Below are 12,845 nucleotides of genomic sequence, written 5' to 3'. Positions count from 1 at the left end.
TTGCTCTTTGCTCTTTTGTTTTCCATGACGTTAACTACTGTCTTGGTGTCCATGTGTTTGTCTTTGTAAATCTCTTGTCTCAAATCGTGATCTTTCCTGCCCTCTCTCTGCTGTAATTCTGGACATAGTTACTAATCCTTGTGCTTGCCAAATCCAGTTGTGCTCTCCTGCAGATGTCCTCTCTTTCCTTGGTTTCCGTGACATCACCATCCCCTCTTTCTGGCCACTCCTTTTTGTCCCAATAGTGGATTCCATTTATTTGCACTCCTCTCAAATGTCGTGTTCCTTAAGATTCAGTCTGTATCCTTATTACCAATAGTCCCTAGGTAACATCTGCTGTGGCCATAAATGATTCTCATCATTTATTCTTTCCATATAGAACTCTTTTCTAAGTCCAAATCCAGACCCTGGCATACAGAGAGGGACTAACAGTACAAACCGAGTATCCATCCCTTCCCATCACCTATCACTTAGGGTATCTGCATATGAACTGGGAGGAGGAAATCCTGTCTCTGTTGTACGTATAGCTCCTTTCCCCCTCTCTCTCCAGAAAGACTTTGCCTCCCTAAACTTCTCTTCACCCCCAAGTGGCACTCCAGCAAGCGCACAGGCATGTACATATCACCAAGTTTTTCCTCTCCTGGGAATATTCCAAAAAGAATCCAAAGTCTTCATACTTTAGTGACACATACATACCCATGTTTATAGCAGCACAGTTCACAATAGCTGGGCTTGTGAAACAGCCCAAATCCCAATCAGTTCGTCAAAAAAGAAAATGTGGTGTATATATAAATCGAGCTTTACCCAACCATAAGAATGAATTCATTTAAAAAAAAAAGAATGAATTCATGTCATTCATAAGAAAATGGATGGATCTTGAGCCTATAATGTTAAATGAAATATGTCAGCACAAAATGTTAAACATCACATAATTCCTCTTGCATGACAAGCCCAAAATATAAATGAAGAATAGAGAAAAAATGGTAAGAAACCGGGAGATAAACTGTTTTGTAATTGAGGGATGGGATCAGATGGCAAGGGAAGGATAAAGGAAGAAAGGAGTAAAAAATGACCAAGATATGATCTACATATGTACCAATTCCAAAAAAGGAAATGTAAATATTAATGTATCACAAACATATATCAATATGTATCACAAACATATGAAAGAGGGAAAAAGAAAAAGGTTTTCTTTTTCAAATGCCAGGAGTACAGCATTGAATTCTTAGTGGCAAAGATGGAAAGCTTTCTCTCCCCCATTGTTTCCTCAATTTGACTAAATCCCAGAAGCAGTAGTGTTTTTACTAAGTCAGTGTATTTCTTTTGTACGTGGTAGTAGCTATTTCAATAGACCATCCCCTTTCAAAACAAGTTGAAATGCTTTACAGAATGACCATTTCAAACAAGCAATATACCTTCATACTGTTTCTTTTTAAATTTTTAAAAAATTCTGTTTATTGATACAATTTAGATATGCATAACGATCACATTCATCATAGAAAATTTGTACTTGTGTGTGATAGATCTTAGTTCCCCGTTTTGTTTTTCTCCATTCCCATCCTGTCTCTTCAACCTCAGTTTCCTTCCTTATTTACAAAGTTTTGTTTCCATTTTATTGTTTTTTTCTTCTTCATACTGTTTCTTCTGCATTGTTACTTTCAGACTTAAAGCCACAAATAGATATGTAATATGAATTTTGTTACTTTTAGGTATAATACGTGGAATGGTATTTGGAGTTTACAGGCAGAGATAATGCATTACGTTCAAACAAAAAAAGAAGAAGCACAATGGAATGTTCTGACTGCTTTTGTTATGTATATAATTAGGACCATAAATCTAGGCTCACATTCTTGGGATTTTTTTTTTTTTTTTCTTCTTCTTCTTTTTTCTTTTTGTGGCCCGGGAGTGCTAGGAATCAAACTCTGGGCCTTGTGCATGCTAAGCACAAATTCTGCCACTGAGCCATACCTCAGCTCCTGAGCTCACATTCCTGAAAGTGTTTGCGTTTGTTCTCAAGGAGCCTGGATTCCTTGGCCTCACCTCATGGGTGGATGAATGTTCTATGAGGAGGCAGGCAAAGTGTCACAGAGGCAGCTTTTCTCTTAGCAGTACTTCCTGAAGAATGTATTGAGTCAGTGCTGTGTGCCAGACACTATGTTAGACACTGGTGATACAAGGTGATGTCATGCAGTCCTCTCCCTGAAGTATAAATAATTTTAAAAACAAAAGACAGTAGGAAACAGGGACCCTTTGCAAATGGGAAGGGAGACTAGAAATGGAGGGAGCAGAGAGGGTGAAGGAAGAGGAATAAAAAGAATGAAGGTCTGTTAAGGACCTGGTTCAATGTACACATTATGTACTGCAAACATCTGCTATAAATAGGTAGATTAAAAAAGAACCCACACAGCAGCCTTAGCAGAGACATGGAGAGGGAGAGGTAGTCAGTGTGCAGTTCTAGCAGTTCTAGAGAGTCTTTCAGGATGGCGTGCTTTTTATTTTATTCGTTGTCCAGGATTTTTCCCCTTGTCTCTTTCTTCTTTTTTTTTTTTTAAACTGGGAATTGAGCTCAGGGCCTTCATACTAAGCCACAGCTTCAGCCTTTTTAAAATTTTTAAATTTTAGGTAGAGTCTTGCTAAGTTGCCCAGAGTAGCCTCAAACCTGCAGTTCTCCTGCCTCAGCATCCTAGAGAGCTGGGTGTGTACCATCAAGCCAAACCTAGGATTCTGCATTTCTGAGAAGCTTCTAGAAGATACCATTGCTAGGGGTTCAAAGGTACCTCTTTGTTTTTTGTGACTATTTGGTGGTTTCTTACCCATTTCTTCTGTTTTTATTAAGGTCCTTAAAATTCTGGTCAGGGCAGTGACTGATGGAATGACTGATCGAAGTGGTGATGTTGCCACTGGCCTCAAAGGAAAGCTACAGGAATTATTTGGCAGGGTAACTTCGAGAGTGACCAATGATGGTGAGATCTGGCGGCTGTACGCCCAACTGTGTGGGAATGGGCAGAGTGCAAAGCCCGATGAGAATGAGAAGGTAAGCCCGAGCCTCCTAAGCCCGAGCCTTTTGCTCGAAACGTGTACACTGTCTGTTCATTTTGATGAGTGAAGGAAGAATTCAGTAATCTGAAAGACAAAGTTAATATGGTCAAAATCAGTTTTTTTAATTCTGTCTTTAACATAAGCACTTTAAATTATGGACAGGTTAAGATTTACAGTTTCTTGTTTTGAATTTTTATGAATTTTTTGGACATACTTGCTTTCTGTTTCCTGCAAAAGGATCTCTAACCTGTTACCCTTACTGGCTCTGCAGCAAGCAGCTGGCGCCTGTTCTTTACACCCTCTTCTGTAGCTCATTGCTAGCAGCTGAGGTAGACTGGGTACAAATACAGGGTGAGTCTTGAGGTCTGAAATAGGGGTTATGAACAAGAAAAAGGAAAAGGAGCTAGAGAAGACAGTTGAGGGACTTTGAAAACCTGAACATGTCATGCTTACAAAGGTCATGCTACTTCCTTTTTTTTTTTTTTTTTTTTTTGTCTTTTTATCGGTACCGGGGATCGAACTCACGACTACCTGCTTGCAAGGCAGGTGCTTATGCCGCTGAGCCAAGTCCCCAGCCTCCATCCTACTTTCAAATCCCAAAGACATCAGAACACCTGTTATGCTTCAGTTGCATCTCAGGTTTTGTCTCCCAACCTAAAGAAGCCCTCAGAATTTCCAAGGGTACAATAATTGTTTTGTGTTTCTTTTTAAAACATCCACAACAAATCAAACATACTTCTTGCATGGATTTGGAATTAGCCCTGGTACAGCTAATCTGTGGGATTTTTAGCAGTTTTCTCCACCTCTAGTCCACACAGCTGGCTTCTACCATTGCCTTGTCAGCCCAAGAACATGTTTCATGTGCACATGTGCACACACACCTTCTGTGTCCTGCTTCCATTCCTTTTTTTTTTTTTTTTTTTTTTGTCTTTTTCCTTTTTATCGGTACCGGGGCTCGAACTCGCGACTGCCTGCTTGCAAGGCAGGCGCTTATGCCGCTGAGCTAAATCCCCAGCCCCCTCCATTAATTATGTACTGTCTTTCAAATACACAACTAACAGTACTTTGAATTCTCTGATCTCTGTCTTCTCCCTTAAGAATGTGTAAGGATATGAAAGAGTGTTTCCAACTTCTATGCAGTTACACTCCTACCAGCAAGGCCTTAGTGTTCACCAAATTCATGCCTCATTCTTTTGGCTATAAATGCTGAGGAAATCTGTAGCCTTCTAATAAATGTCCAAGCTTCACCTTACGTTATTTGGTTATAAAGAGATGTCTGTCCAGATGCATCATCGATTTCTCATAATTACTTATTGCTAGTGTGTGTGTCCTACCCTCCTTTTATGAGAGTCACGGAGACTGTTTTCCAGCACAGATGCTGGGCTTTCAAGTCGGAATTGGTCCCTATGACTCCAGGAAAAAATTTGAAATGTGAATTGTACTTGTTGTTCTGAATGTTGCTCTTTCTCTTTCCTCAGGCGTTCCAGTGTCTCTCGAAGGCCTACAGGTGTGACACACAGAGCAGTAGTTGGGAGAAAGATATCACATCATTTAAGGACGTCGTTCAAAGAGCAGTAGGGCTTGCACATGGTACTTGTTATACGTGACGTATTTTACAGTATTTTTATTGATTAAAAAAGGTGTTAAAAAGTCAAGTTCCATTACAAATAATTTTAATTTGTCATAATGAAACAGTTATTTTTAGCTCAGAAGACATACACAATTACTGTGCAGCAGATAGTTTGGAGCAATAAGAAAGAAATGGCATAGAGGCTACAGTACTATTTGAGTCAACAATAGGAATTAGAAACTTTTAGAGATAAAACACCTTAGAACTTTGAATAATGTTCATATCACATAGTCTGTGTTGATTATGTAGTATTAAGGAAATCCGTTAACTTTTTCATGACTTATCATTCCTTTGTAAATAAAAATATTCATAAAAATACGTAGGCCTCCAGAGAATATGGCTATATAAAAGAGCTATGCCATATACAAAAGAAATACAAAGTACAGTGCAGTCACTATCTTTGGGAAATTTAGAGAATATAATCTGAAGAGGAATGCATTCACATACGAAATTGTTTGCCTTTTAGGTAAATACAGTCCAGATAAAGACAACTTTTAATTATTTATGTTGATTCAGTTAAATATATGTTTATATATTTGAATATGGGTATGTGTTGTCCTAGGACTACCGTTTGCCTGAAATAAGCAAGTCCCAGTGTTAAAAACTGAGTCACAAGGACTGTGAACCTATCCTAAAGTTCTCCTTTTACTTCGTTGCCTAATTTCTTCTTGCTACTAATGATGATAGCAAACAGAGCCAGCAAGGAGCAGAATCAGGGACACCAGTGCTCTAGGATCAGCTCCAGTCTGTGCCTCCTGTGTGAGCGAGTCAATTATTTAACTTCTTTAAGCCTTAATATAGTTTAGACAAAATGAGAATAATACCTACCCTTGATTATTGGGAAGAATAAATGAACTTATTTAAATACGTAATATTTTTCACATGGTTTAAATGTTAACTTCTCCCCCTCCCAACCCCATGCTTTGTCTTCTGAAGTCGAAGATTTGGAATATATGAAAAGAGACTCAAAACTGAAAAGAGAAAAGTTTCAGTTGCACATTAAGAAGGCACAGAACATTCCAGTAATTTAGAAATGGGCTTGGTGGTTAATGATTCTACTTACGGCTTTTGGTATCTTTGACCCAGCGCCACCTAGTCACTGGCAGGTGGTGGTGAAAAAGTGCTGAACTCTTATCCAGCTGAAATTCCATGTAGAACAAGTTGAGGTAGTTGCTGGTTAGTGAAGGATGTTTTAGGAGTGGCTAGAATTTGTGTGACTTGTGCCCCTTTATGGAGGGTGGGATCCGAGGGGTTCAGACCGCTTGCGTTTGGCCTTTGTGTATATAGTGTATATATGTTTGGGGAAACCCACACTAAGGTGCATAATGTACATAATCAGCAAGGTGGGATTTACTTTGAAGGATTTATCTTACTTGCTTCAATTTGTGGACTCTGAACTTTTCTGTTAAGTAGGCCTGTAACTGTCAAAGCCAGGGTGTTTTCTGCAGTCACCAAGCGCTGATATTAAACCTGTCAACTGTAAGTGTGAAGATTAAGAAAATACTTCAGGAGGACTCTTTATTTTGCACCTTAAAATTCAGTTTAAACTGTTATCAGCATCAGGTTTCCATCAGGGCAACACTTAGAGGAAAACAGGGGTCTGCTATCTAAAGCTCTCCTTAGACTTTAATGAATAAACGTGTTGGTGTTCCTGCATTTGAAGCATGCTTGAGTCAATGCTCAGTTTTGGTTTCTAATGATACTTCTGATTGGTTGATTGATTATAGTGCTGGGGATTGAACCCAGGCTTTGCATATGGTAAGCAAGTGCTTTACCCCTACACTACACCCTCAGTTCCTTTTAAAATTTTGAGACAGTCTCTCACTAAGCTGCTCAGCTGAACTGAGGCTTAGAATCTTCCTGTCTCAGTTTCCTGAGGAGCTAGAATTGGAATACGTGCCACCTGATGTTTTAGATTTATAAAGGTACATAAATCCTGACCTTGTCTTTGTTGCATTTACACAGCAACATTCAGTCAAACAGTGACCTGGGTTTTCTCTTACTGTATTCTTTTTTCCCCTAATACTGTGCCTTTGCCCCACTCAGTTCTGAAAAGGAAACAGAATGCATTTAAACTCTCCCTGTTGAATTGCTATTGGTAAGAGTAGCCATGCCCTCAGCAAGTTTGAGAATTTAATGCAGTCTCAGCATAGTATTTGAGACACCTCTTTAGCAGTACTGTCATTGTATGCCCATCTGCATTGTCTGGAGGATATTTATTTACAGTTTCTGTAATGCGATTTTCTGGGAATGGTTGGACATAAGCTCTTGTTCCTTGCCATCCTAGCACTTTGGAAATTAACTGCAGAGTGTAGAGAGGAAGTACTGTCGCTTGGATTTTCTGATGATTTGGAGCAGGTTATTTCTCTTTCCCTCTCCTTTTCCCTCTTCCTCTGTCTTTAATCCCTTTTGGCAATGGAAACGAGAGAACTACCCTAAGCGTGCGTCTTTTTGTTGTATTTTCTCAACAAAAACAAAATAGTAAGAAAAGAATCACAGCTGTTTGTGGTGTAAGCTCTAGGTATCAAGCAGCCCAAATGCCTCTACAATGGTACTTCCAACTTTCGGAGAAACAAATTTCAAAATCCTCTTTATCTCTGGGCCACCGGAGCCCTCTGAAGATGGGATTGATGTTGCTAATTACCACACACCTTTTCAACCATTTTGCCACAAAATTTCCAAGTCTAATAGTTATTCAGACATGTCCAGGGAAGATATTATTAATAATAAAACTGTTTGCCAGGCACAGGCAGCCGCTGGCAGTTGATCAGATGTTTTCCATCTGTGATCTGTGGCAGTGGTTCACATGCTGTGAGCTGTTCGTTATCATTGAAAGTTCTAAAAGGTTCACCATCACTGATGTAGGGAATAAAGAGACTTTAATTACTGCTTTGTTTAGTATAATTTTGGTGATGGGAGTATTGGGGATTGAACCCTATGCTTCATCTCTTTGGGGACTTCACACTAAACTACATCTTCAATCCTTTTTTATTTTGAGGTCTCACTAAATCACAATTTCCCAGGCAGGGCTTGACTTTGCAGTTCTCCTGCCTCAGCCTCCCAGTGTGCTGGGATTACAAGTGTGCCGCCATGCCTCGCTCTTTGGTGTACTTTAAAAATGGGATCTGGTTATTGTTCTGCTTGAATTTAGTGCAAATAATTTTAGGGAACAAAAATAAACACAGATCACTGGTTTTCATTTTTACAGAACTTTTTACTTGTTCTCATAAAATATTAATGATTGAAACGTCTACTATTATAACAACTATGGAAATCAGTATGGAGATTCTTCAAAAAACTAAAACTAGAAATTCCATTCTACCCAACTATTCCCCTTCTTAGGTGTCTTCCCAAAAGAGTTAAAGACATCATAGTACAGTGATACATGCATACTCATGTTTAGAGGAACACAATTCATAGGAGCTAAATCTTGGAAGCAGACTCTGTGTCTACCAACAGATGAATAGATAAAGAGAATGTAGTATGTAAGTGGAATATTACTCTGCCATAAAGAAAACTAAATGGGTCATCAGTAGGAAAATGTATGCATCTTAGGACCATAATAATAAGTGAAATAAATGAGATGCACAAGTTTAAATATTACATGGTTTCTCCTACATGATAAATCCAAAATATAAATTAAAGAGCTTAATGAAAGACAGATAATAAGAAACAGGAAGACAGATCTTTTCAAATGGGAAGGGGACCAAGAAATGGAGGGAGGAGAAAGAAAGGGGAGGGGAAGGGAAAAGAATTAAAATGTGTTCTGTCCAGGGCCAACTGCCCATGAGGAAGTGATGATTACATACTACCAAAATGTACTAATAAAAAAATAAAAATGGGAGGAAAAATGAGAAAAATAGTTGGGCCTTTGACTAGGGAGAAGTAAGCCTCCCTGCAATTTTAGCTTTTAGGATAATGGATTCCCTGGGAGGCTGAAGGCAGAGTTGTCTACCTCTGATGCCAGGTGTGGCTCAGGAATCCTAGTGCTGGTTCTGGTCACATTCCTTGCATGAAGGCACGCAGCTTGTGGGTACCAAGTCTTCTGGAATGGTGCTGTAAGCACTGAGTGTGCCAGTGTGTTATCCGCATGGCTGGCATGTCACTTTCCTGGCTAGTGGCATCACGTCATGGACTTGGTACCATGAAAAGCCACACTGAGGTGTGCTGCATTTGGTTTTGTTCTCTGTGGGCATCTTCTTTTCAATAAGATTTTTGTGTCTTTGCCTAACTTCATTAGTGTCTGCACATGTGTGCGCACGCATGTGTGTGAGTTTGGGGTCTCTTCCTGATGATTTGCAGCTCACCAGAGACCTCTGTTTTCCCCAGATTCTCGGTAGCAGTAACCTGCCATAAGGATAAAGCGAGGCTGGGTTGTATGTAGTTTGGTGGTAAAGCACTTGCCTAGTAAGTGTAAGACACTGCGTCTCATCCCCAGCACTGGACACAGGGAGGAAGATAAAGGAAGAATTTAGGGAATAAAAACTTTCTAGGTAGAAATGTTTCTAACGTCAGTTACTATAAAATTGTAATTAAATCGTTGGTTTTTGTAGCTATAAATTATTACTAATACTTAATGGACGTTTTCCTCATATTTATTTTGCAGTGGCGATAAAATGCAGCGAAAACACACCTAATCCTCAGGAAGCTGTGCAGGCGCTCTCTTCGGTTCGACTCAACTTACGGGGTTTATTATCTAAGGCGAAGGTGAGAGCGACGTGAATTAAATAAAACGTTCAGGACAGGTTTTTAGTGCCCACAAACCTGCTGCTCTTGAGCCTTCTGTTTTCATCAGGGATAATTTTAGGCCCACATTATATTTTATATAACACCCTTCATGTGGTGGTTGTGCTGATGAGGGTGTTATTGCCCTATGGTTAAATTGTCCTAAACATGAGTCATTTAGGAGCCTTGGCACTTAATGTTGTAAACAGTGCTCTTCTATTTATTACTGTTTTTCCCAGTGTTTGACATATATGCCACCATTGGCACTTGAGAAAACTTTCGATTTTAAAATGTATTTATTTCAGTACATATTAGAAAAAGTATAATCAGCCCATCAAACCTACAATTTCGTGAATACTGTTGCTTGTTGCTCATCAACAATGATAATACAGTGTTTTCTTTTATGTAAGTAAAAAATGATTAAGATAAGATCTTAAGTAGGTGACATGAATTTGGCAACAATGCTCCGGTTGACTCGGGTTTGACAGCTGACATCCCCCAGGTGCTCAGGTAACGTCCTGTGGACGGTGCTGGCTGGGGGCAGCGTATTCACCCTGCAGCAGCCTCAAGACTGGATTCTTGGCCTTTGTTGTGACGAATGTGGCTTCAGATCTTGAGTGGAATTTAGGGAACCTGTTAGTTCAGGTAGTTGGATTTGGGTTATACTGCTGGTAGAAGAATTTGACGACGACTGTTACTTACAGCACAATTTAATACTTTCTTTTTACTTTCATCATTTAGTCCTGGATTGCAAATTAATTTTAATTCGCTTTTAAGAAAAAGTCTGTAACACGAGTCACTTCTAGACACCTTTTTATTCTATAAAAAGTTGCCATAAAATGTCATTTTTGTTAATTGTTTGATCTTTACAGATTAAGGCATCATTTTTCCTCTGTAGATAATTAGTTTTCCTTTCCATTCTTGTTTACCTGGACTGTATTTCCACCCAGCTTGATAACACAACTGTAGAATTACGTGTATCAGAAGTGTGCAAGAATTTTTTTTGAGACAGGGCCTCACTGTGTACTTCAAGCTGGCCTTGAACTCACTTTGTAGCCTAGGTTGGCCTTGACCTCTGAGCAGTCTTCCTGCTTCAGTCTCCAAAGTGGTGGGATGATAGGCATGCACCACCATGCCTGGCAAGAACTTTTTTTCTAGAAAGTGAAATCAGGAAGCTTTTTCTGTGTCTTTCCTTTCCAACTTGGGAGCTATGTTTCCTACTTTTGATTCAATCACAAAGCCACCCACAGTTGTTTATCTCTGCAGATATAATTCTCCAATTTCCTTAAATGTCTGCAAAGATTTTATTCTGTTATTATTTTCAGGTAAATGTGCACTTGTTTTATTTAAATAGTATTGTCTGTACCAGTATTGCACTCCTTCTTTTCTTTAGTAGATTCTGAAATATTAAAAATGATGGACATCATCAGAACATCACATATTTAGATTTTGTCCTCATTAAATCCTAACTGGATCATCAAAAAAAGGGTAGGGTGGGGTGGGGAATTTGCCTCCTAATGCAAAGCATCTTTTTGTAAATATTTTGGAAACTTTGGTTTTTAAGTAGATCATATACCTTTTATGTTTTTTGTATTAAATTTGCTAAACTGAATTACACTTCAAAAACTACTTTTAAAGAATAGTTTTAAAAAAGAAAATGAATTGAAATAACTGTTAAATAGCTTGCAGTAGGCTTGGTTTGCACGAATCTCTGGTATTTTCTTTCTGGGCCAAGAACTTCATGGAAATAAACTCATAGAACTAGTTTTCCCTGTTAAAGAAAAGCTTTATTAACAAGCATACATAAACCTTAAAGCTCTAAGAAATTTAAATAGACAAGCAATGCAGTCTGTGCTGTCCCAGGGCAGAGAGACTCCTCTGCCCTTAGTTAGCACCCTTTCATTGTATGAGTTTAGTGGCAAGAGGGGCTGTGAGGGCTTTGGGTGGAGGCCAGGGAGCCTGGAGACAAAACCCTGGACAGAGCTCATGAGCAGGTTTACTCCTTACACTCAGTGAATTGTTCATTCTTTCTAAGCCTCAGTTTCCTTCTGCTTCCTTTTTTCTTCATAAGGAAGGGATGCAGATTCACTGGATTTCGCAAGCACTGTCCATATTGGTTTAAAAATATACTATATGAGTTAAGGTTATTTTCCTAAAAGGTGTTTTCTCTACTGATCACATTGCAATGGGTCTTATTGTTATGCTTATCATCTAGTGAAGTCTGCAGCAGAAGACATACGGAAAGCTACATAAATTATGTAATTATGTTTCTCACTAAAACACACACACAAAATATGGTCATAAAATCTTGAAGCTGATTTTCTTGGGTACTATATTGGCTCAGAAAGCAGTTCCTAGAAAGGCTTTCCAAAATGGTTTCAGGTATGGTTAGTATTACTGAAGTATAATAATACATATATTTTATTTTATTTTGTGAAGGTTTTTACTTTTCCTAAATTGATAATCTTTGTAGTTGTTGAAGCTTATATAAAAATTACTTTTCCTAAATTGATAATCTTTGTAGTTGTTGAAGCTTATATAAAAATTAATTTTCAAATAAGGAAGAAAAAGTATGATTTATATGAATTAAAATATAAAAATATTTGTTTTGTTTGTAAACACAATAGATTTTTGTTTGAATGAGTATCGTGTTCATCCAAAATCCATTGAATAGCATTGAAATGAATAACCCAATATTTAAGCAACTGTTTGCAGAACAGAGCTAATTTCAATTTACAGGTTCAAACATGTTTTGATTCATTCAGCTTGTACATTTTTGTGAGGTGAGCAAACAAATACTGTTATTATACTATTATATTATTATGAAAAGGGCATTTTAATTCTGTTCTCTTTTATTTTAAAGGAACTTTCATTGTTTTAATGCTTATCCTTTGTTTCCAATGTTACAGCAACATTTTACAGATGTGACAAGTGGGGAAATTTCCAGTGAGTTAGCAGATGACATATCAACTATGGATGCCTTGGTAACAGAACTTCAAGACCTAAGCAACCAGTTTCGAAATCGTTATTGACCACACTAGGAATGGTTTCTGGAAAAAGTAGTTTCATCTTCTGGAATTTCTCTTATACCTGTATATGTGAAACACAAGATACTGTGTTTTTAAAATAAATTTGTTTCATGGATAACATTCTTGTTTTTGTGAGACTCTCAAATGTTTGCACTTCTTGAGGAACATTAAGTTAAAAGATCCATATTTCTTTAAGCCTAGTTATGGTTAATTCAGTATTTATATTGTTCTTGAGGTATTTCAGCACAAAGGATAAAGTATGAGTTTTCTTTTTAGCATAGAGTTTATTCTCTCTCAGCCTAACATAAATTGGATCATTCTTTGGAAAAACTTAGTCTTAACAGGGGGAAAAAAATCGTATATTACATGTTGGTAGAATCATTAGATTTGCTGTTTTATTGTCCAAGGATGATAAAAGAATG

General features: G+C 38.1%; 1 protein-coding gene across 2 annotated transcripts in view; it reads left to right on the top strand.

Annotated features, from left to right (window-relative positions):
• Ttc27 (tetratricopeptide repeat domain 27) overlaps positions 1-12,541 on the top strand; it is a 202,539-nt gene extending 189,998 nt beyond the window's left edge. For both annotated transcript variants that reach the window (XM_063230045.1, XM_003473020.5), the window contains 4 exons: positions 2,837-3,034; positions 4,518-4,629; positions 9,276-9,376; positions 12,304-12,541. In XM_063230045.1, coding sequence (XP_063086115.1) covers positions 2,837-3,034; positions 4,518-4,629; positions 9,276-9,376; positions 12,304-12,426 — 534 coding nt within the window. In that variant the 3' untranslated portion in view covers positions 12,427-12,541. The remainder of the gene's footprint in view (positions 1-2,836; positions 3,035-4,517; positions 4,630-9,275; positions 9,377-12,303) is intronic.
• The last annotated feature ends 304 nt before the right edge of the window (positions 12,542-12,845 follow it).

This window comes from Cavia porcellus, unplaced genomic scaffold (assembly GCF_034190915.1).
Source record: "Cavia porcellus strain 051 isolate PalLab524CR breed Dunkin Hartley unplaced genomic scaffold, mCavPor4.1 scaffold_1, whole genome shotgun sequence".
Classification (NCBI taxonomy): domain Eukaryota; kingdom Metazoa; phylum Chordata; class Mammalia; order Rodentia; family Caviidae; genus Cavia; species Cavia porcellus.
Note: the sequence above shows the minus strand (reverse complement) of the source record. Positions and strands in the feature narration are given on the sequence as shown.